The sequence below is a fragment of the Xiphophorus maculatus genome, chromosome 11 (genome assembly GCF_002775205.1).
Source record: "Xiphophorus maculatus strain JP 163 A chromosome 11, X_maculatus-5.0-male, whole genome shotgun sequence".
NCBI lineage: Eukaryota > Metazoa > Chordata > Actinopteri > Cyprinodontiformes > Poeciliidae > Xiphophorus > Xiphophorus maculatus.
In genome coordinates this window covers 31336172-31361070 of record NC_036453.1, presented here as the reverse complement: position 1 = coordinate 31361070, position 24899 = coordinate 31336172, and the positions used below count along the sequence as shown (strand labels likewise).

The 24899-nt window shown below is 38.2% G+C and overlaps 1 protein-coding gene and 1 long non-coding RNA gene across 2 annotated transcripts; one reads left to right on the top strand and one right to left on the bottom strand.

Moving 5' to 3' along the window:
• Window positions 1-1839: 1839 nt before the first annotated feature.
• LOC111609990 lies at window positions 1840-7405 on the bottom strand. Its single transcript, XR_002753438.1, has 3 exons — window positions 7125-7405; window positions 5862-6162; window positions 1840-2351 (listed from the first exon to the last, which is right to left on the bottom strand). It is a non-coding gene; the product is annotated as an uncharacterized LOC111609990 (long non-coding RNA).
• LOC102219013 (max-binding protein MNT-like) lies at window positions 6394-24370 on the top strand. Its single transcript, XM_005814014.3, has 6 exons — window positions 6394-6756; window positions 13069-13657; window positions 13737-13778; window positions 14328-14439; window positions 20566-20758; window positions 21956-24370. The coding sequence occupies exons 1-6, from the start codon at window positions 6681-6683 to the stop codon at window positions 22756-22758; spliced, it is 1815 nt and encodes a 604-aa protein (XP_005814071.1). The 5' UTR covers window positions 6394-6680; the 3' UTR covers window positions 22759-24370.
• Window positions 24371-24899: the final 529 nt, after the last annotated feature.

The window sequence follows — 24899 nt, the reverse complement described above, 5'->3', positions numbered from 1 at the left end:
TGACTCTTATCTTTTAAATGTAGATTTCTGGGGATTTATTTTTCTGTTTTATGACCTAACTCCAAACAGGAATTAACTGTAAAGACAAACTGCCTCACATTAGACTCTTTGAGTTAATGTTTGACCCAATAACCTCATAATTTTTAAGAAATGGCAAATGTTTCTCTAAAGTCATTGCTAATATTTTTACACTTTAGCATTCCAAAACTCCTGCCTTTGCAGAAGTAGACTTGCTGACATGATTTTATTTGAAGCTTCCCTTCCCGTCCATTGAAAGCAGGAAGGTTGTACTCGGTTTTCCCTCGTTGTTTTCGTAACAGCCCATGTTGGAATGTTTGTCCTTAACTTCAGGTCACCAAACGGGAGATTTTAAGGGAAAGTAGGTCACTAGACACAAACTTTTCTTCTAGACAGCCTCTATTATTTATGTATAGATGTTGTGTTCAGTTTTAAGTAATAAACTCTGAATCATTTGGTAACATTTTAAGCTGATTTTCGCCACTTGGTTTATATTTTCTAAAATGAGGCTCTCTTGTTATCTTCTGACATTTATTAATCAGTTTCACAGTAAAGCCTGTGGAGACGCAGACATTGCGAGACATTTCGAGATCTCTTATGAATTATGTACGGCGCAGAGTCTTCACAGAGAAATGCTCGCCCATCCTTGTCGCAGAGTAGAAAAAGCAACATCCACCACATCTAGTTTCTAGTGCAAATGTCTTAGTTCACTTGAAGTGAAATAAAAATAACTTATAAGCAACTTTTCAACAAGAAAAAGAATTTTAAGTAAACAACGCCTTAATATTGATGGAAAAACTACTTGTTCCATTGGCAGATTGTTTCACTTATAACATTTCCAATGTTTGTGACAAGATTTTACTGTTTGTATATTTCAGTGTATTTTTAAAAGGAAGATTTCCTTTTGAGAAATATTAAACAAGATTGTTAGTTTTGCTCATATTGTTTGCATTTAAAAAAACAAACAAGAAAACACTTTTTAACATCGTGTGAAACTAAAGTTCTGTTGAACCACAACAGTTTGTTTAATTTGTATTTTTAAGAATTTTTACTTCCATTTGGTAGCTGATTTCAAACTTTATTAGCCAAATTTACAATTCAATTGATCTATTTTGTATTTTAACACATTAAACATAATGTATGATTTTGAATATATTAATGATTATTTTTCTAAAGTAGTGACCCTAAAAAAAAAAGTACAAAAATACATTTTAAAAAATCCCTATTCCCCAAAAAAGGAAAAAGTAGAAAATTTGGAATATTGTGTCATTTAAAAATTAAATTGCGATATAATTTTTTGGCTTCGTGTGTAAGTTTGTAGCTTCAGGACAGATATAAGAGGTTTTGTGAGCAGAGAACTCAAAAATTATACTCAAGTAAGAGTAGCATTACTTCAACATATTTTTACTCAAGTAAAAGTAAAAGTAGCAGGATGAGCAAAAAAAGTATTTGGTAAAAAGTCTATTCAAGTAACTCATCAAATTATCACTCATTTAAAAGTTACACAGATGGAAAAAAAAATATAAAATAAAGTGGAAATGTTGGTATTTTAAGGACCAAATTGATAAAAATTTAAATAAGTAACAAAAATAACAAAATCAGACAAAAAAATTTTTTCCAAATCAGTTTCTTTCAATAAAAAAAACTCATGAAACTAAAAAAGCTGCAGGTTTGTGTCTGGTGAATTTTTGGTTAAAACATGTTTGTTTTTCATTCAGTGGGTAGAAAATCCAGACATTTTACTCAAGAGTAGAAATACTTCATAATAAAATTACTAAAGTAAAACGTACAAATACTCCTAAACGTGTATATATACAGTATATCAATAATATATATTTCAAAACTTACTCAAGTGACTGTAATTGAGTAAATGTAACTAGTTACTACCCGGCTCTGTTTGTGTAACGATAAACCTGGGCTGTTTTTCAGTGGAGGAGAAACATTGGCCTACATCCTCCCAGACTCTCCCTCATTCAAGCCGAAGACATTAAAACTGAGCAGAGATGAAATTCTCATTTATTTTGCTTTTGGGTCGCCCATTTTTCTCTCTGCCTCTGATATAATACTGGGTCCGGTTCTTGGAGGGAGCAGCCAGCGGAGATCCAAATACGCTGGCGTGTCACGGATGTGTTGAGAGGTTTCAAGGTCAGCACTTACAGCAGATCGGGCCTCACGCTGCTTATGAGAGCAGAGTGTTTTCAGAAAGCATCCGGCCTTTTTAATGTGGTGTGTCAGCCTCTGTGCTGCAGAATGGGGCAGAGATCTGCAGGTTTTCTGCTCATTTTAGTGGGTTTCATGTCATCAGGTACGGTTTACATCTTGTGTTGTAATCTCTGCAAAGCGAGAGGAGAAGGTAAAGAGAAGCAGTGTTTTAGGATATAGCGCACTCTAGTGGTACCATGCACAATATTTTTTATTTTATGCCTATATTCATTACCTTGCAAAAATATTTATGGGCTGCAACCTTCTTCAAATTTGTTACAAAAACACATTTTTGTGTGTTTTTTGTTGAATTTACAGAAAGCACACAACTGTCGGAGACAAAGACTGAAAGGTTCGATAAAATTGAGTAAATGCACATCACACTTTTCAAAGTTATATTTATGTAAAAAAGACTGAATACCATGCATCATTTAAACATCACAATTATGCAACACTTTGAGTGTTTGATAACATAAAATCATAACAAAATACACTAAATAAACCAACCAAAGTAAAACTTGGGAGAAATAGTTTGCATGTTTCATTAAGAAAATACTTTAAAAGGTCAATTAACCCTCAACAACAAATGGCAGATTGAGACTTCACTAGGAAAAAATATACATATTGGTAAAAGATAATATTTCTGAGACTGTATCCAATAGATTAATGAAGGTTAAACCACGTAAAAAGCCTGCTGAGGCCGTGGGATTGGTTAAAACAGAGGTAATCAATCAATACTTTTCATTGATCTTGTAAGAACAAACTAACAGATATTTATACTGTGATTTTAAGTTTCTGTCAACTAAATATTAGATAATTCATACTAAGGGCATGTTCAGATCTATTTAAAGCTACATTTTATAAATAAAATAGTTGCTTAGCTTGGATGTAAATGTTATGTAGAACAGGGGTGGTCAAAGTGCGGCTCAGGGGCCGTTTGTGGCCTTCAACTGATTTTTTGCACTGCAATTGAAGAATGATACAAAGTGCTGGGTTTTTTTTATAATCAAACTTTTATAAGAAATAGAACCATGTCTATTACTAAAAAGGCGACTTTGCTGCATCCAAATCAACTTTAATTTATTCAACTTGGGTAAATATGGCAAACATTTTGACAGAAAGTGATGCAAATCCGGTATAAATTTGTTCAGTTGAGCCAAAAAAAAAGTACAATTTGAAAACTAGATGTATTTCTATTAATGCAGGAAATGTCCAAAATCCTGTTTAAATTTTTGAAACTTGCTTGATTTTACTTCTTTGTTGTTATTTTTTCATTGACTCGATGATTTTGGCCCATGTGACAGAAAGTTTGGACATCTTTGCTGTAGAAGTATAGGACTCAAACCGATTTCTATCACATTAATGTAATTTAAATATGTTTTTGTATAATTACAGTAATAAATAATGAGTAGCCATGTTAAATATTCTATGTTTTTCTCCATAAAAACATTGGTTATTCCTCTTTGGTGTGTAGATCCACAAGTGATGCAGCATTTCTAACTGGGTCACCTCAATCCATTCCTCACATCTCTCCCAACCCACTGGCTCTCCAAGTCATCACTCTTCCTCCTCTTCCTCCTCTTCCTCGCTCCTCTGGTACGGCTCATGTGCTGAATCCGTATTTACTCAATTATCTATGCTAGCTTTTTATACAATAGCGTTATTTTTTTTTTTCTTAAATTGAGTTAATTACTTTAAAGTCGGTGAGGAAATAGCGGTGTGTTGTTCAGTTAGCTGAGTTAGCGCCTTTCTGAGCTGCTGTTGTGATTGGCTGATCTAGTCAGTCCATAAACATGGCGGACTCTGGCGTCCCATTAAAGACTGTTGCTATGGAGACACACAGATAATCCACATGTTTTTTTTATATTGTCTCTTTACATGAACATAAACCATTAATGTTCAGGTAAGTCCTAGGATTTATTTTCTGTTAAAGAAGACCAAATTATTGTTTTCTCTTCAGATGGGACAAAATACAAAGTTGGGTGGAAATTTTGGTATTTTAATGTTGAAAATGACAATAGTTCATATAATTAACAAAATCAAGCTAAATAATTTTCTTTCCAAATCAGTTTCTTTCAATAAAAAATTTATGAAACTTTAACAAAATCTGCAGGTGTGTGTGGTGAATTTTTGGTTAAAACATGTTTGTCATTCAGTATGTAGAAAATCCAGACATTTTACTCAAGTAACAGTAGAAATATTTCATAATAAAATGACTCAAGTAAAAGTAAAAAGCACAGCATTGTTAAAAAAAACTCCAAAATTAAATTTTTTCAAAAAAGTTACTCAAGTAAATGTAACTCTAAATAGACCAAATCCCATGTTTAGAGAAAAGAGGACAATCACAACATGTCTTACTGATGCTGATAAAGTTAATTAATTCCCCTGAAACTTTAATTAAAACAGCTGCAAAGCTGAAAGTTTATTGTCTCAATCTTCTTATTTCTTTCTTTAAACAGAGACTTTCTTCTTGCCACATTTCCGTACAAATCTGATTTATGGGTTGTAGGAACAATAACTCTGTCCATCAATCAGCTAAGGGGAAAATTAGACATCTAATTATTTTTCACTGACACATAAAGAAGTCTGCCATTAAATGTCTGTAAGGCACACTCCTGTGTAAAATGAAAACAGTCATGATTACCCAACTTTACAAAGAATGACAGACAATAATTCACAATTTTTTGGTTGACATTCTTACTTTTAACTTTTCTTACTCTAAAAAATTACTTTTTGATATGTTCAAAAATTTAAGCATGACTCCCGCTTCTGAAGTATGCATGGATAGTAAAAAAAAAAGAAGAAATATTAGCACTTCACTTCACATGCAGTATCAGAAACAATTTTGAGACAGACAATTACAATTCAACATGGCCTGGTGTCACTTAAGACGTACCACAGGGCTCAGTTTTAGGCCCCGAGTTATTTAAATTGTTCATCAGTGAATCATATAAGGTCTTAAGAACATTTTTAAAATGTGTGACATGAGCAGAAATTAATAAACTTATATTATTATGGTTTGAATTAAATAAATTGTCTATAAAAGTAAATAAAACAATATTATGTCTTCTTGAAACTTTTGAAATAAACCTGGAAATAACAATAACCGGTATGGAAAGAGTGTATAAATAAATGTTCTGGGTGTGAATTTCAATCAAACTTGCTGGAAAGCTCACATAAGTATTGGAAAACTGGGAAATATAGAAAACATTTTGGGCGAACAATCATGTTATATAACGTGCTGAATGTAGGGTTAAACCGATAAAACAATAATCTCTTCATTATGTACACAAAAAAATGAGTGATAAGGGTTATAAATCATGTTGAACATGGTGAACATAACAGCAGTTTGTCCTTGAAATTACAAGCATTAAAGTTTAAAAGGCTGTTCTATATATGTACAGGAAAATGACAATAAGAAAAATAATAATATTCAAAAGCTTTTCCAAAAAAGACAGTACAAGATTAATTAAACATGGAACAGCATATTGCTCAACACAAAATTCCCAAAAGATACAAACTTTTCATGTGTTTTTTTTCTTCATTTTTTGCAGTGTATGTGTTATGTTCATATTTTTTTTCGTAATATTTCCCTGTACTATTTTCGAAATGAATAAAAAGCCATTCCAGTTCATCAGTACCTCATCGGAGGAAAAATGGGAACAGCTGCTCCTTCCCAGAGAGGAACCACTTCCACGCTCCCAGGCCCCGCCCCTGTGGGTTTGACTGACGGCTCTGATCTGGAGACAGCGGGGTGGCCAGTCACGCTCTCGCCATGCAAATGAGCTGCTCCTCGAGCCGGGCGGGTGCCCATGTGGACCAGCACCATGCCTTGTTGTTCTGAGCGCTGATTGGCTGGCTGGCGCCTGATCCGTCTGCATGCGCTGCGGGCCAACGGCTGGCGCTAAACCGCGGAGCACCGATGACGTCAGCAGACGATTTCTAAAAAGAGTCCCACGGAAATACGACGTTACAGGGCGAGTTGAATTGTTTTCGGAGACTTTATTAAAATGATATTTTAATTGTGTGAGAAATGTTGAAACCAGTGGTAAGCTTAAATTTTGTGAAAAGAGGCATCGAGGTGGAGGAATGCGCGATTCGGTCGCCGGGTTTTGCTAACGGCCGTAGTAACAGGGCGGGGCAGGAATCCGGGAGGGGCGGGCCTTACCGAGAACACGACTCGCCTTGTTGTGTGTATTCCCGTGCTCGCTTCGCCATCTTGTTGCAACCTTTTTTTTTTTCTTTTTTTTTTTTTTTTCTTTACGTATTTCGGGATCTACTTTCTGTTTGGCTGGATTAAAAAAAACTGGCCGCCTGCTTTCTGGAGAACCGCACAAGGGGGGTTCACACGGGAGTGAATCCGCGCACGTAGCGCTTAATACCGGGGCACTACTTTCCATTCCCCCCCTCTTTCCGTCCCGGACCACCGGGTCCCCCCCTGCCGTCAGGGCTCACGCGAAATGAGTATCGACACACTTTTGGAGGCGGCCAGGTACCTGGAATGGCAAGCCCAGCAGCAACAACAAACAAGACGTGGTGAGTTAATCTGCAGACTGATGCATGAAGGGAGCACAGATAGCAGAGCGGAGTGACACTTCAAACAGCGTCTTCTGGGAGAACTGGGGTTGTAGTATTTAACCTGCCTGTCTGTGGTGATGATGGGACGCAGTTCAAGGCTTTCAGCGCCACAAAGAAGGCAAACTGTCACTGATCTGGCTTGTTGGGTCATGCACAGATTGTTTAATCTAAAGGCGGAAATGGCCAAAGTTGTTTTTCTGAACTACTTCTTTGCGCGCCTGTAGTGTGTGTGTGTGTGTGTGTGTGTGTGTGTGTGTGTGTGTGTGTGTGTGTGTGTGTGTGTGTGAGAGAGAGAGAGACGGTGTTTCAACACCCTTGTGACTCACCGTACTCGCGCGCCTGTGTGTAATGGAGGCACAGCAGAGGATTTCCTTTTCTCCAGAGTTCATTTAAATATCAGACTAATCTGTTGCAGAAACCCAACATAAGACCCTTTGTACGCAGTGGTGGCATTTTTTAAGTTTTAAAATATTATAAAAAATATTATAAAATAACCAGTTATGTTATAATAGCCGCACCTTTTTTTATTATTTGTGAAAGAGTTAATTTAAGTGAATTTATTTTTGCTCAGTGGGCACCGGCAGGGCGGTGGCGAGCCATGGCTGCTCTTTACATAATACCCTGACATTGCTCAGCTATCTTATGACACACACACGCGCGCACTGGGGCGGGCCCTCACGCGCCCAGCTTGTCTAATTTGAATTTCTGAGGGGAAATAAAAAATCTAGTAATCATTAACATTTATCACCTTTTGTGTTTGCGATAGAAACCGGTAGGTTGGACGCAATGATTTGTGATTAGGTCAAAGGAGAATAAGGAAGTGGGGTTGATTTTTTGTGTGTGCTGATCCCACTGATGACGTGTCAGACACCCCCACTCCCTCCTCCCGTTGCTGCATACTTACTTACCCTACCGCGTGCTTGGATCCACCCACACCGACCACGTGCACGCCACCCCTCCCCCCTTCTACCCCCACAGACACACAAACATGCACATGCACACACACACACACACACACACACACACACACACACATCCACGCGCCTTTCTAGTCCCCTCCCTTCCCATTCAGACAGTGGCGGGTCAGAGGGACTGGAAGTGGGAGAGTAAGTAAGTGGGGCAACTCCCTACTTACCCCTTTCTCAGCCAGTTCGGAAGATTTTGCGAGATATAAACCGGGGTTGTTCAAAGTGCGGCCCGGGGGCCATTTATGGCTCTTGAGCTGATTTTGTGTGGCCCACCAACTGCAATTCAAGAATGATACAAATTTGACACATCTAGCACAAGGTCTTGATGCAGATGGAGATGTTTTATTTGTGATAACCGGCATAATTTTCTTACAACAACCCAACTTATTTATTTTTTTTATAACAATGCTTTTTTTAAAAAATAGAACCACATATATTACTAAAAAGGTGACTTTGTTACGTCCAAATCAACTTTAATCTCATCTATTAAACTTGGGTAAATATAGCAAACATTTTGCCTGACAGTGACGCAGCTAGATGCATTTCTTTTAATACAGAAAATGTTCAAAATCCTGTTTACATTTCTGGATCTAAAACAAGAAGCATCCTTTTACTACAAAAAATGACTACTTCTTTTGCCTGATTTTATGTTTTGTTTTGTTAATTTTTCACTTTCTTGGTCCGTAAGTACTTTTGACTTGACAATTTTCCATGTGACAAAAAGTTTGTACATCCCTGAAATGAACAATATAGGTATGAACTTTGTATTTCCTCATCAAGACTGCTATGAGGGATTTTAAAATGTTAATGTTGGAAAAGATTAATTGCAGTGACATGCGGTGAGGTGCAAAGCTGGTGAGGATATAAGCTGTATATCATAATCAGATATACAAATCTAGACCACCTGCATGTTATTGTTTACATAAGGAAATTTTGAGCATGCTTACAACGCTGGAGGGCAAAAAGACAATTCTTTTACATATCATGCATAGCCGCACTGCTGCCGTAGAATAATTACGTTAACAATGAAACTTGGAAATGTAGATATTATTAATTTCATGCTATGCTCCACAGCAAAGGGAAACCCCGTTGAAGTACTACTCAAAACCACGTCTTTCTCGCTCTCTGCATTGGCCAGGCTACACACAGACTCATTGCCATAGCAACTGACAACAACGCCCCTAAAATACAGAAATATTTCCCACACAAAGAGCAGAACATTCAGTCTGTTGCAGTAGTATGGTTTTAGGCTTAAAGTTTATTTTTTGATTATTAATAAGTGATTGCCGTGGTACGAGGAGAAAACGATAAATGTATTGCTGCACTTGACTTTACTGTGTGGCTAGCTCCATGGCTAGCTCGCTGTTACTGTCTCTTACTCTGCAGTTGTGGAGTCACAATGTCTGGGATCATGAGCGCCCCCTGCCATGAGGCAAGGGAACTGCCTGCCTCACCTCAAATCTGTTCTCTGCCGTTTCTGATCGCTCCTCAGCACACGAAACACGTTGCACACACAGTTTGTAACATAAAGCACTGTACATTAAGCTAAATTATGGAAAATCAGTTCATATATTAAATGTTTTTACCATGTTATTGGCGACGTACAGACAGGAGGAGGATGCTGTCATAGAATGGCAGCCAGTGCAGTTAGCGAGATGTTGATCAATCCCAGGTGAGGCTCAGCTCGCTGCTGCCTCACCAGCTGCGCTTCCAAACATTTGAATGGGAAAATGTGAACATTCAGCAATTTTGAAGAAAAAATTATTAAAAATTTGTTAAGCTAATACTTTACAGCAGGTGAGGCTCTGCCTCGCTTGCCTCCCCTGACCGCACGTCACTGGTTAATTGGTAGTTAAGGTGAGAAACAGGGATGGTGATGTAGACTCAATATTTTATTGTGATGTTTTCTGCAGGGGATTTTTGGTCAAAAAGTAAAATCTACCAATGTCAAAAAATTATTTTGATCAGTTTTACTCTAATAAAACCATCACAATTTGTTAGTAGTGCAAAGGTTTTTCAGTCAATTAGCATATTATGCAAAATCCTTTTGGAAATGTAGCTGCGTTGCATATCACATGACCACAACTTTCTTCTAGCATATTCTTCTCAGTCATCAAGGTCCAAACTTGGGTAAAAATCACCCACAAAAATGCAGTTTATTAAAACCACGCAGTCATAAACTGCACTTGCAATATTTTAGTGGAACAAAGTAACTGTTTAAAGACTGATGAATCATAGTAAGCCCCAAACACAAAATCGGTTTTGTAAGTTTGCCTATTTATTAATAGAAATAGGCCTGTCACGGTAACAAATTTTGCTGGACAATAAATCGTTCCAGAAGTTATTGTGATAAATAATAATGTTGTTTTGAGACAATTTTCAAGTGATGTAATGGTGATGCAATATAATAATGCAAGAACACATTCTCAAAGATCAATAAACTTTAAATTCTAATGAACATTTAACACTGGAACTGGAAAAAGTTGAATTAAATATTCAAAAATAAATAAACAAAACAATAGAAACAAGAAAATAAAATAATGAATGAAAAAAACAGGCTGTTTGAGACTAATTCACCAGACTGAAGACTTTTGTCATCCAGTTTTTGATAGAAAAGAGAAAAACAACAACAAACATTTCCAAATCATGCAAATGGAAATTATCGAGCTTTTAAAATTGATTAAATTGCGACTGGCATAACATTTCCAAATTTTTGGAGGTGTCGACTGGCACCTTTAAAGCAGTTGAAATATTTTTTCAGGTTTAATAAATTAAATGCAGACATAGACGCACCCCAGTCTTCTTTTCAGTGAAAGTTTGTGGATATTTATGTCCTTATTTACTATAAAATCAAAAATCATTTTAAAAAGATAAATACTTTGTGTTGTACCAGCCACTTTCTACTTTAACTCGTCAGTTTTCAAAGAAGGTATATTTATATGCATGTTTTGATACGCAACATCCTACAGCAGAAAGTTTGATTTCACTGCAAAAATATACTGCAGAAGATACAAACGGCTAAGATTGTATTATGAAAAACTGGTATTTTTCAAGTAGTTGTTAATTAATGTACAGAAGAAAGAGTGCAGAGAGGAGAAGCTTTTATTCTGCATATCATCATGATGACAGTATCCAGCTGCGCAGGTCCTCTCAGGGGTGAATGTTCTCCTAGGTGAGAGGAAATTGCGCCATCAGGGGGTTTGCAGAGTCATGCAGAACAGAAACAAAAGTCTTGCCTAATGTGAAGCTGGGCCTCTTGACAACTGGTATTGTCTATTGTGTTGGAAATGTTTGGGTGCTGTATTAGGAGCACAGGTTGAGGAATCCCTGGGATCTTCTGTTTTTGATGTAGCTGTTTCCATGGTGATGCAGGGTTTTCCACATTACTTTGAGCCTGGCGCTGCAGTGTGTACTAACTACTCACTCGCATCGTTATGTGTGTGTTGTGGGTATTTTTATCATTTTTTTTAATTTAATCCTTTTATCTTCGACCTGTGATTTATTTTTAGACTGTCCTAGTGCGAATGCTGGAGTCTCACAACTGTCCTCTGCTGTTGTTGGTCAGTAGTCCTGAGGTAGCCTGGGGCTGGAGGCATGCTCAGCACTGGACCAGTCCAATCACAGGGCAGAGCTTCTCACACAGCTGCTCTTGTTTCCACTCCGTTTCCCACATGATGTCATTCACTGCTTGTGTTTGTTTGCACCAAGTGTTGTGAAGCTGACTTTATGGATGTTGTAATAAATCAATTAATCGCATAATAAATTAAAACAAGTTCAATAATTTCCATTTGGATGATTTATCGTTTTTCTCTTTTCTCTCTTTTTCTACCAAAACTGGGAGAAAATGTTCGGTCTGGTGCTTTTGTCTCACCTAGCTGTTTTTTGAAGGACAGTTTTGTTTGTAGAGACTTCATAACTCATTTTATGTGTTGTTCCTGTTGTTTTGTTTATTTATATTTGAATATTTAAAGTGTCTTCCAGTTTCAGTGTTAATTTCCAGGCCACATCAGTGGTGGGCAACATGGATTTAGAATTTTATCACAATATTTTGTGGTACTATTGTTATAACAATAAACTATTTATGATGTCTTTTTTAGGTAGCTATGGCTGCCTAAACACTAATGCTGCTCTTGAAATAAATTCCCATTTGACACAGGCTTCTTCAGGGCACCAGTTACTTAAATTAATGTGATTTATATCACTAAGCTGCACACAGCAGCTGCATTTTATCATATTTTCCAAATTTACTGATATTTCGTGATGCCCTTATGGAACAAATAGGGGAGAAAATGGTAAAATAAAATTTCCAATGACACCGTCAGTTTTTTTTTTACATTATTAATCGGAATTTATCGAGACAATGATAAATCAACATTTTTATCATAAGAAACTTTTGACACTAAATAGTAAACAATACGATAAATACCCACACCTAGCTCCATCCATCTTCTCATTAACTCCAACTTGATTTCCTGTCTATGCTAAAGAAAATAGCATGATGCTGCCACCACCATGTTTCAAAAGATGTTCAAAGTGATGTGCATGGTCTCTTAGTTGCTTCTCTTTTGAATACTCTTCTATCCTGTCAGATATTAACATAAGGTCAGGGATTCAAAGAATTAATCGGCTTGTGATTATTTGTTGATAAATGTTTTATTAGATTTAAATTAGCTCCAATCGATTAGCTAATAATGTCTCTTATTGTTGTAGTTTTGCCGGCATCCCGAGTCGGATGTGACTGGTCATTCTTAAGTGAGGCAGATGATACAAAAATAAAGATGGCGGGGGTCATACCAGAGCAGGAAAGAGAAACGATCCAAACGGAATCCAGTGTGCAAAATGCATTTTATGCAATTCCGTTTTGAAACATAGACACTCAACAAGCTCCTTAAGTTTTACCTTAATGTGCAGCGTCAACGTCTCACCAATATTTACTGATTTGGTACAAAGGTGATGATGTGACAGAAAAGTGGAAGGCATAACTTAGGACGGAAAAAGACATGATGCCAATAAGCACGTTTGATTTGTAGAACTGCCTACATATAATAATGTGAAAAGACCACAATTTTTTTATTTTTTCAGTGTTTAACACAACTGACACAAAAAAGTTCAAATATAATGATGTGCTTCTCTTTTTAAATTCAATAAATGAAAAATGTTTCCCTTTATGTTATGGAAAGACAAAAATTATCTTATCGATCATACTATCGATAACTTGCATCCCAGTATGAATCACTTTAATTTATGTGAATTTCAACGTACTGTGTTTCTGACCGAAGTATTATCCGTCGCTCTTCTGCAGAGGATGAGCTGTTTAAGGAGAAGGAAGCCATCAAGACGGAGGCTGAGACTAAACATGTGGAGCTTGTCGCCTCACCTCTGCCTGTCAGAGCCAACCACACTGCTTGGGCTGATGATGCTCTTCGCCAGCAGCCGCATCATCCTCCCGCCCCTCCGCCGCCTTCTCTCCCACCTTCACAAGTTCCCATCGCCGTCATCCCGATGGTCCCGGTCGTCAATGCGACACCCTCTGTCCCCCCCCTTCCCCTCAGTACGCCGATCGCTGCAGCTGCCACTACGCTCAGCAGCCCCCTGCCTCCCAAAAAAGAGAGCACTTCCTCTACGGCGCCGCAGCAGCAGCAGTCAGTGTCTCATCACCTGTTGTGCCCCTCCCAGATCAAAATGGAACCTGCTCAGCAGCTGATAGATGTAAAGCCGGGCCTATCGCAGCCTCAGATGCAGATTCAGTACCCAGCTTCTATTAGTACCAATGGCTCTGGCTCCCATCATGCACTGGCTCCCCATCAAGCACCACCTACACCTCAGCCGCGCCCCAATGGCGTGACGATAGAGGACCTGAGGGGGATGGAGGGCAAGAGGAGACCTGGAGGGTTAGTTTAAGTATTTGAATGGTGCAGTTAATTTAAGTTTGAGGATCTGTTCATGTTTACATTGCATTTTATTTTCCAGAGCGGGAACCAGAGAGGTGCACAACAAGCTGGAAAAGAACAGGTTAGTCTTTATGCTGATATGTTTATTGTTGCAGCTGATGAAAAAGTATCAAGAATTAAACTTAAGAACAACATCCAGACATTCACAATCACTTTTGCTTTTTTTGCTAATTTTTAATTAACATTTCTGCTGTTATTGTGTTTGTTTTTCAGCAGTAACATACTGTAAGTAGTGCAAGTAATTTGTTTTGTTCAGTGTTCAGCAAATATGCACATTATGTGCATTTTTGAAAAAGTAATTAAATTCTGTTGCCCAACACTTGGATCACGAATCTGATATGTTTATTTGTAATAACTACACAATACAGTCTTGTACTGTAGTATATGATGACTATTATTGTTGTTGTTTTTTATATAGTTTGATTAACACTCTAAGAACTTTTTATGTGAACATCTGTTGCTGCTGTCACACCTGAATTTACACTGTGCAGGACAATGAAACCTACTTGTACAGTTTATTCAGTGAAATTGTTTTGGCATTTTTTCAGTTTATAAATGCTGTAATGGTTAGACTAAATTTTATTTTTGTTTTTTTCTTAAATGTCTGCAGGAGAGCACACCTCAAGGAGTGTTTTGAGACACTTAAGAAAAACGTTCCTAATGTTGATGAGAAGAAAACCTCTAACCTCAGCGTTCTGCGCAGTGCACTCCGTTACATACAGGTCAGTAGGTCAAATATTTTGGAAAAGACTCATTATCTTCTTGTTTCTGCTATTTTTCTCCTTTCTGTGGGCCAAAGCCCCTTTGTTTCTCTCTGGGTGAAAATTGGCAGTGAATCCGAAACAGAAAAAAATTGTGAATGAACTCTTATGTTCTCGTAAGTTTCCCATCATCATGACTGGTTGGCATGGCAATTTATCTGAACTGACATCAACGTGAGAATATAAGATAAAGTTTTAGCTAAAAAAGTAAATAAAATCGATTATAGTTGCTCAGAACTTGCTTTAGTTGTGCAGAGAACAAATACTGTATGTGATTATGTGATGTTTTCTCTGGGTAGACTACTTTGTGGCCTGGGGATACAGTAAATGCAGTGCCGCCTTTTTCTGCAGCGAATCTTCTGACATTTGAAGTTCAATGTGCTGCGCAATGGAAAGTTAGTGAGCGGAGCTAAAATAGGCCAAGAGATGAGGGAATTTGTTCATAACACGGCTGGCAGCAAGATCACGGGGAACAGGAACCCCCCTGGGAGCGGAGCCGGGTGGATTAGAGACCCTGTTTGGGAGGGTGAAAATCTGAATAAAAGTTTAAGTCTTTAACCAACAAATAGCCTTCAACAAACACTGAAACACTTGTATAGATTTGATTTGCAGTTTTGTCCTGTAATGCATTTATTTAGTTTGATTTACATGTAAATCAGCATTTTGTTTTGCTTGTTATAGATCAACACTAGTGAGCTGATATTAGCTGGTTAGCTAGTCAGGCTATATGCTCTGGTAGCCAGGCTGCTGGCAGCGTCTTTACAACTTTTTAAACCTTCAGTGTACTGTGATACTGGGGTCACGCCTCTGTATGACCTTAGCTGTAATGTTGCTCTTTATTTTTCCTGTGAGCTGTTTTGCTGTCGCCTTGTTTTTTCTTTTTTACATCTTTTTGTTTCAACACTGGGGGGGGGGTGACTCTGTTACCAATTGGTAAATTACTTCTGTTTAATCCTATTCAGGACTTTAAAACATTCACACTCCTGTTCATTTGCACTCCATGCAGTTTTTCCTGAAAATGAATGAGCTCATTTTGATGCTCTTAGGTGCTCAACAGCTACTTAATCATAAAATCATGCCCTCCCAGATATTTCTTTTCCTCTTTTGGCAGCGGCGTTCATGTAAACCTGTAAATTCTGTCTCTCTTTCTGTTTCTGAGCCATGTGAGATCCAAGCACATGGCGACAGCAAACCCGGTGACGTCACCGTCGCTCACCCCCTCTGATCCGCTGTGCTCTTTGAGACTACAGAGAAACAGGGAGAGGGACAGAGTCAATGACAGGTGTTAACGATGTAGCTGTGTTTCCATGGTGATAACAGGAGGATAGGTAGAGATTCGCTATAGCGATGTCAGCTTTTTCCTCTTCATGTCTGCAGACTTGTATCAAAATTATTGGGTACCAAGAGGGCTTCTGGTTTTTTTTTCTTCCTTTCGGAAATACCTGTTGGATTTGTAATTAAGCCTGCAAGAGCAGACATTTTTACTCCAGAGACGCAGGAATCTTTTAAAAGGAAAGAATGAAAGAGCTGAGGGGACACGGGGGGAAGGGCATTTTGAGGGAAAGATCCAAAGCGCCCAGCTGGCCAACGTCCAGCCACATCTTTCCTTGTATGCGGCCTTGTACTTTACCCTTCTTTCTTTTACAAACTGCTTCTCTAGCAGCCCGATCCCACGTAGGAGGTTGCCACGGAAACAGCTATGGGTGGCAGCAGTTTCCTTGGTGATTTACCACAGGACGAATGGTGACCGGGTTTGCATGGATGAACAAAAGTACTCCAGAACTTGTAGTAGTTGGTAGTGGACTCATTCAGAGTTATCCTGTGTCTTTGCTGCAGTTTTGGTTACTGTTGAACGTTTTCACATTTTGTTGTGTTATAAACCAGAAACCTGAATATATTTTACTGGGATTTTATGCTTAGACTAATACAAAAAATTTTCAGCAAAAACTCATTATAACACATCAATAATTTTCTTTCTGCTAAAGAATAACATTCCCACAGCACAATGCTGCCATCACCATGGCAAAATGCAATTATTTCAGTAATCGATTCATCAACAAATTATTCTGGCAATTAATCAGATAAAAAATGTGGCACGTTTAGCTGCAGATTTTTTATTTAACAAGTTAAGCTTATTTTATATTTTAGAAATACATTTGCAAATGAACAAATAATTCAATCAAATTCAATAAACATTTTATTGCTAATAGCATAGCAATTGTTTGGTGTATGCTTCATCATTTGTAGCAAAACAAATACTTCTAGCATGAAGATGGGAAGAGCTCAGTAATTTCTGCTTGACTTAACTGACAATTTAGTTTTTGTGATTCATTTATTTATTCCAAACGGGTTTTTAAAAACCCCGAGAACAACCAGTGGGACAAAGAAAAACATGCAAAAAAATTTGTTGTTTACATGTTTATTTACTTTCTAAGCTGGTGGATTTTATTTAGTTTTATTGTTATAACCTGAAAAAATTTATAAATGTTTAAGTGATATGAATACATTTAAATGGCGCTGATATTTAGTTTTTGTGTGGAAATCATGTGGAGACAGTTGCTTTTTAATAAAAGCCACCAGTTTTATTTAAGCTTCATTAAGAGCAACCTGTTGCTGCAAAGTCCAGTTTTATTTTTGTGTTTGTTTTACTCACCGTCATTAAATCTGCCTGTGAGTTTTTGAGCTGAACCGTAAACGGCTGTGGGGTCGGAGTCGCTCCGGCCTGGATCTGGTAGCAGGAGAGTGAATGGAGCAGAGAGGAATGTGGCTCACGTGAGGCGCCGTTACGAGGCCCACAGACAGAAATACGGCTTTCCTTCCTGAACTGTTGGAGCATCACGTTGGGTTTCACCTACCCTGTTGTTTTCAATTTTCAAAAAAACGACTCAGATGTGCTGTAATGAAATTAAGTAGACATAAACAAAAATCCCTTCCTTAGCCTTCATCCCTCTCCATCTCTTTTGGTCCCCTCTTGTAATCTATGTTAATGTCCTTAGCCTGTCACGCTATGTGGTGTTTTACGTCAGTTGTCACGCAAAGAAACTGGGTCACACAGATGGAGTATTGGGGCTGGAAAAGCTTTTCTTCCCTTTTCCTTCTCAACCAGAAAATAAAAAATTAGAATTGCCACACTCTCCCCCACCCCCCTCAGCAAATCAAAATTGGGACAGAAGTCTTTTAAATGGCAGGCAAAATTATTTTATCCATGATAAGAAAGGGATTTGCATATTTCCCTCTGGAAGTAAAACATTTTCCTCCAGTTAACATGGAGAACTGACTCTTAGATGATTCCTCGAGTAGCATTTTATTTGAAGGCTTGTGCATAACACCTGTCATGAACAGAGGAGTCTTCATGAATGTTTATTACTGCTTCATGAGGTGACATTTAATAAATTATGACTTTTTTAAATTAAATTAAATTTTAATTAAAATTGCATTAAAAGTGTCAACTTTGCTTTCTGTAAATAATGACAATTATAAAGCAAAACCAATTAAAAGTCCATTAAAAGTGTGATTATTTACCGTATGATACGTCATGACAACAGTCATAAACATTCATGAAGACTCTTTCATGTTCATGACAAGTTTTATGTCAGCCTTATGCTCACCTGGAGGTGTTCAAGTGTCTACGGGACAAAATGTTGTTCTGCAGCTCAGCACAGGTTGGTAGGAGACTCTCAACATCTTTACTGCCATGATTACACAGAATCAAAATTATTTACACCAGCGGACTCAAACTGCATTCCTCGAGGGCCAGAGTCCTGCAACTTTTAGATGTGTCCCTTGTCCTGCACGCTTGAATTAAATGGTGGAACTGGGTCACTAACATGCAGACAGGCTCTACAGAGTTCTGTTAATGAGTTAGATCTAAAAGTTACAGGAAGACCGGAGTTTGAGACCCAAGCATTAAAAATGTCTACATTTATAATGGTGATATTTTATCTACTTGTGTTTTATTGAGTTTTTTTCTTTCTTTTTTTAATAAATATGTTTATTACGTTTTTCAAAATACAACATGCATAAATCATACAGAAGGGTACAAAGCATATATATACAGTATGTAACAAATTACTGTATAAGAAAAATATACTCTTACCAATACGGCAATGAAAATAAAAACGTACAGTAACTAACAATAAAATAAAAACAAGTCAGGGCAATTATCTAAGTAACTGGTTACACTGCACTGGTTACCATTACACTTTAGGATGTTTCATTGAGTTTTAACCCTTCCAGACCGAACAAAGCGGCAACGATCCAGCCAGATTTGCAGTACTGTAATTCTGCCACCCTTTGCTCTATCTGAAAAGTTCCAATGCTTTCTAAAAGGAGAGATGTTACGCTTTCCTATATCGGGTTATTACGGTAATTTCACCCCCGCCGTAGCAGGGACTGAAATTAATCTGAAGGGCATTCTTTTAATCTGATGAGACTCTTTTAATAGACGGTAAAGTGTGAAAATAACTTGCTAGATATTCGAAGTTCCAGTTGTTATGAATAGATGGGCAAATATATTTATTCACAGGACATTTAAAGAATTTTTTATAGTTAAAATAAGCATATATGTCCAGGTGTACATTTGAAACTTAGATCTTATAGGCTTAATCCATAAATTTAAGCAGAAATATGGGATAGAGACCTACTAAATTCAGCAGAAGGATGTACATTTGTCGCTCAGCTCTTGACACGGCTGTGATTTTAGCTGGGTAAGTACTCAGTTTGCCTTGCTGCTTGCAGGTGCAGTCTTAATTATGTTAAATGTAAAATTGTAAAATGTACTCTTTCACACTTTATTTCATGTTCCTTCATCAAAGTGTCGCTCTGATTCTTTCACGCACGTTTGAGGAATCCTTGAATCGCTTATGGCAGCCATTCAGGTTGCCAAAGCTCCTTCAGACTAGCGGCAGCAGGAATTGGGAAACACCAGGTGGAACTGCGAGTGTGCCGAGTTTATTATATGATAAACTTTATTATTATTATATTACTGAGTTAATTATATGATCTGCTTCTTAATCCGAAGCTTTTAGAAACGGTTGTAAACCTGTCGTTCCTGGAGAAACGTCGGTAAGATGCACCGAAAGTGGAGTGTCAGAAAAAGTAGGAGAGTAGGAGTTAAAGAGACAGAGGCCAGTTTCAAAGCATCAAATTACAAAGCCAAATTTTGTTTATCTATAGCAACTGAAGGTAACATAGTTACTTGACTGTGTTATAAAAAGGCACCGTGTGCCTGGAAAACTCATAACACCGGCCCTTTAATAAAACTGATGGGTGGAGCTCGTTTAGATTCCACAACTTTACCGTCTCTGGTTTTCCAAACACAAATATTTCAAAGCAGCTGAACTTTTCTATTTCGTCATTAAAGGAAACGTGTAGAAGCTTTCTTTCAGCCAGCTGAACAACTGTGTGCAGCAACAAGTGGGGGAAGAGGAGTGCTGGAGAAAACCCTCATCATTTGACATTTTCTCTTTAAAAAGACAGCAGTACAAAAAGAATGACACAATATGCCATGTGTGTCAGCGCACCATGACAAGCTGCTATTTACACGACTACGGTGGCTCAAAGGGGACATCAGAGACGTCTTTTACTCTGAAAATGCAGGTCCTCGTTCTCCCAGTGGAATGATACTGGTGTGTCTGCTGATTGGGTGCGGCTGCAGAGCCTGTTGCACATGCAGAGACAAGACTAGACGGTTCTATAATTACCTTTCAAAATATACCTGTGTTAGCAAGGAATATTTAGTTGTATTAGGATGTCAATAATCATACTGAAGTTGATAATGGACCCAATTAGTTGGTGATGATGTTTTTTCTTCTTGTTATAATTCAGCTTCTTGTTTGATATTTAACTTCAGACTTTTTTCTGCACTAATGAATATTAAACATTGAAATATAATCTAATGTGTATTTTTGTACAAACTATACCATAAAGTCAACCTAACTTGAACAATTTCAGTGTTTTTGCAGAATCTGTTTTCTGTTCCTAGTTTTTTAGTTTTATTTTGGAATGAAATTCTTCATGTGTTTTATATTAAATTTGATGGAAGCTGTTTGTTACACAGCCTGTTGTCGTGTTTTTCTCCCCTTAAAGACTCTGAAGCGTAAGGAGAAGGAGTTTGAGCACGAGATGGAGCGTTTGGCCAGAGAGAAGATCTCCACGCAGCAGCGGCTGGCCGAGCTGAAGAACGAGCTCAGCCAGAACATGGACGCCATGGAGATCGACCGAGTCCTCCGACAGACCATCCAGCCGGAGGACGACCAGGCCTCCACGTCTACTGCCTCAGGTGCAAAATGGCTCACAGATGTAGTTTTTTCTGTAGTGCACCAGTGCAATTTAACCTGGGTAGGAATCCGGCTGTTCTGGCAAAGCCTCAGAGGTTTGCTAAAGATGATTAATAAACAGTATGATGGAGACCAATACAAACATTTAAAACAGGGTTAGGTTATGAAACAATATTTCGAGCTCCGCAAACTTGCTAAGAAATTATCGTTCTACTAAATTGCACTGCAAAAATGTAAAATCTTACTAAGTATTTTTGGTCTAGTTTCTAGTGGAAATATTTTAGTACACTTAAAATAAGACAAAACTAACTCATAAGCAAATTTTCAGCAAGATATAGGAGTTTGTTTTGAGTAAATTATTTATTATTGATAAAAAAGAGCAAGTTACATTGCTGGATTATTTCACTTAAAACGTGAAAATGTCTTATTAGGGAAATAATCTGCCAGAGGAACTAAAACTTAAGCAATAAATTAATTAATTGGATAATAAATTAAAAGAACTCAATAATTTCCATTTGCCTGATTCATCTTTTTTTTTCTTTCTCTCTACCAAAAACTGGATGACTGAAGTCTTCAGTCTGGTGCTTTGGTCTCAACTAAAACTTTTTTTGAAAGACAGTTTTATTTACAGAAACTTCATAATTAACTTTATTTGTTTATGTTGTTTTGTATATTTATTTTTGGTTTTTAAAAAATCTTCCAGTTTAAGTGTTAAATGTTCATTAGAGCTTTAAGTTTATTTATCTTTATTAATGTGTTCTAGCATTAATATGCAGTTATTATTACTTGAATTTGGTCACAAAACAACATTATTGTTTATCGCAGTAACGTCTGGGACAATTTATCATCCAGTTTCATTTGTTATCGTTACAGGCCTAGAAATCGGTTCACCACTATCACTTACTTTTTGCTATATTGACTCTGTGTTCTGTGTTTATACAGTTTTGAAAACCATGAATACATTTTAAATGTTTTCTGAATTATATGTTATAGAGGAAAAAAAAACGTACACAGGTTTTTCCAGTTTATGTCGCAGGAAAAGCTAAACTATGAAAACAATATGTGACGTATAGTCCAGAAACACGGCCACTCTGCTTTATGAAATCGCTTTAAAATGCACTGTATGTTTAAGGAGGTGTGAATATTTCTGTAAATGCAGTTTCCTGTCATGATGTCACAGTTTTCTGTCTGATCTGCAGAGGGAGAGGACATCTTCGACCAGGATGTGGACGAAGACGCTGCCGCCCGTCCCGCTCCCGCATCCCTCCAGAAACCGGCTCTGTCCATCCTCCAAGCCCAGCCGCTCCTGGCTCCACATCTGTCCATCCAGCACGCCGCTCTTCCTCTTTCTGGAGTCCTCGCTGCCCCTCCTCCCGCCGGTCCTCCTCCTCCTCAGGCCATCGCCCCCGCTCCGCCTCCCGGCCCTCCTCCTCCTCTTCCTCTTCATACTCCAGCTGTGCAGGTCCAGCCGACCGTGATTGCTCACGCCGCCGTCTCACACCCGTCGGTGATCCACTCGGTCAGTCACACCATCCCAGCCAACCACAAACACTTAGCACACATAGCCCCCTCTCCGGGTCCCGTCTCCTCCACCCTGCAGCCAATGGCGGCGGCACCCGTCACGGCGACGCACCAGCACATAGCCCAGCCCATCGGACACATCACCGTCCACCCGGTGGCGCACCTGGGGGCGCCCCTCGCGTCCCACCTCCCGACTTTGTACCCCCAGGGTGTGCCGGTCACCCAGCCCACCGTGGTGGGCCACATCACCCACACCTTCGCCCACCACGCCCTGCCGCACATCCAGGCCGGCGCTCAGACTAACACTAATGGAGCACAGGTGAGCAGCGCCGCCGTGGTGAGCCAAGGCAACCCGTCGCTGGGGAAACCCACGGCGGTGCTCGCCCCGCATCCCCAGCTGGTTGGCCAGGCCGCTGTCCTCAACCCTGTCACCATGGTTACTGTCCCAACCTTCCCCGTCAGCACGCTCAAACTGGCCTAAAACAGAAATCCACCACGGCCTGACGGAGAGGCGAGTCGGACTCAGACGGCCTGGATCTGCGTTCGGTCGGATCCGTTGGTTTTGGATGTGAGAATCTTTGTGATATTTTGGTCACAGCTCTGCTAATGAGAACATTGCTGCAGACTCGGCGGGTTCGGGGCATTGTTGGTGAAAACGAGACTGTGACATTTGGCTTCGCCGCAAAGTCAGGAACTTAGTTTCACCTTTCCTCTTCCTGCCTCTCTCTCTTTTATTCCTTTCCTCTGCAACCAGAAGCACTAAAACGATAAGCTCAGTTCACACTCAGGCTCCAGAGATTCACTTCCATCGGCCTCGCTCTCATTCGGTGAAAGGTGTCGTCAGCTCTTAATGTAATGATACGAGTGTGTTTCTCACTCAGATGTGATGAAGAGGAGAAGCATCACTGATGCATTTAAGACGAAGCTCGCTGATCTAAATAAATTATTCACAACAGCTTCGGTCATGTTCAAAGGAGAATATTCCAGATTTTTTCCCTCCTGTGCTCCAGCTTCACCCAAATTTAAACTTCACAACCAAACAAAAAATAGAGAAAATATGTTTAACTTCTAATTTATGTTCTGCTGCTTGGATCTGATTATATGAACACATGTTGGGTGACAATACTGAGCAGAATCCTACAGGAAAAGTTCACATTTCACGCAACAATTTCCTTCTGCTCTCATTGTTCCCCCTCTATGCGTTTTATTTTCTGGCTGTTACCACAGCGCCCCCTGCTGCCAAATAGCACAGCTTACACTGATGTCACTCGCACCCAACACAAGCTTTTTTGAGAGCCAAAAGTGCCATAATGTAATATTTAATGATGAATCAAAAGTGTCATAATTCAGACAAACAAATGAAGGAATAAAAAATTTTGGAATTATTTGAATGTGGCAGTAATTAAATGCATAGTTGGAAAAATAATCAGTTGGTAAAGCCATACAGAATCATTCCAGTTTAAATTTATTTTATGTCTTTTGTGCTTCAGTGCAGCACACAGTTAAGCTCTCTGAGAAATTTAATCTTAAGTTTTAATCAATCCAGAAGCATGTTTATGAATTAAAATGAAACGTAGATCGAAAACAAAAATTAAATAATCTAAAAATGATAAATCACTTGTTTTATTTGAATTTTTTTTTTAATATTTCATCTAAAAAATTATTTAACCTTTCTTGAGAATCGGTAGAAAACTTCAATCCCATTACAGAAATCAAAACTACTTTTTTCATGTTTTGATTGGTATTATAATGATTTATCTTTCGTTAAGAAGATTCCAAGTTCTTCCAGTTAAAGAAAACATGTTGGTAAAGTTAAAAGATTATTTTAAATCCTAATCAGATTGGGATATTAATTGTGATTGTGATTAGTTTATACTGTGAAGGATTTTCTTTTTTTTTTTTTTTTTTGAATTGTGGCACTTTTGGACCTCCGTAGGGTTCAAACCGCTTCTTGCAGCTCTGGAAATTGGTCTCTGCTCATGTGTCAGCAGATACTGTAAGCTTTAGTTAATATCGTTTTCCACTCAAACAGCTGGTGTCTAAAATCTAAATTAAAATCTGTCGCTCTTGTTAAAAAAATTATAAAAAAGATTAGAAACTAATTGTTCTTAGTCAGAATTGGGAATATGTTCTGACGCCCACTAATGAGTAAATCAGTGTGTGTGAATGTTTATGTTAGACTAAACGCATCATTCTGTCATTATCGTACGTTAACGCACTGCAAAAACACAAAATCTCACCAAGTGGTTTGGTTTAGTTTCTACTGCAAATATCTTAGTACACCTGAAATAAGAAAAAAAAACTTTCAAGGAACTTTTCAGCGAGATATAGAAGCTTGTTTAAGTCAGTAATTCTTTAATTTCGATGAAAAAGAACCAGATTATTTCACTTATAATATGGAAAAAATGTCTGCCAATGGAACTGCTACTGTTTCACCAATATTAAGGAGTTATTGACTTAAAACAGAGATGTCAAACTTTCTTTTATTTGGGCCATGGCAAGATTATGAACATCCTCAAAGGGCCGGTTGTGGTAAAATGTATCGATGAAACTCATTAATAACCCTCTAAAATATGAATAAATAGCCGCTTGAAGCGTTTGGTAAATAATACCAAACATCAT

Bases quoted from the DNA above. Each gene is read 5' to 3' on its own strand.
- LOC102219013 (XM_005814014.3), top strand. From the start codon at position 6,681: ATGAGTATCGACACACTTTTGGAGGCGGCCAGGTACCTGGAATGGCAA. The intron at 13,658-13,736 runs GTTAGTTTAAGT...TTTATTTTCCAG, and splicing joins GGCAAGAGGAGACCTGGAGG to AGCGGGAACCAGAGAGGTGC. The intron at 20,759-21,955 runs GTGCAAAATGGC...TCTGATCTGCAG, and splicing joins CTCCACGTCTACTGCCTCAG to AGGGAGAGGACATCTTCGAC.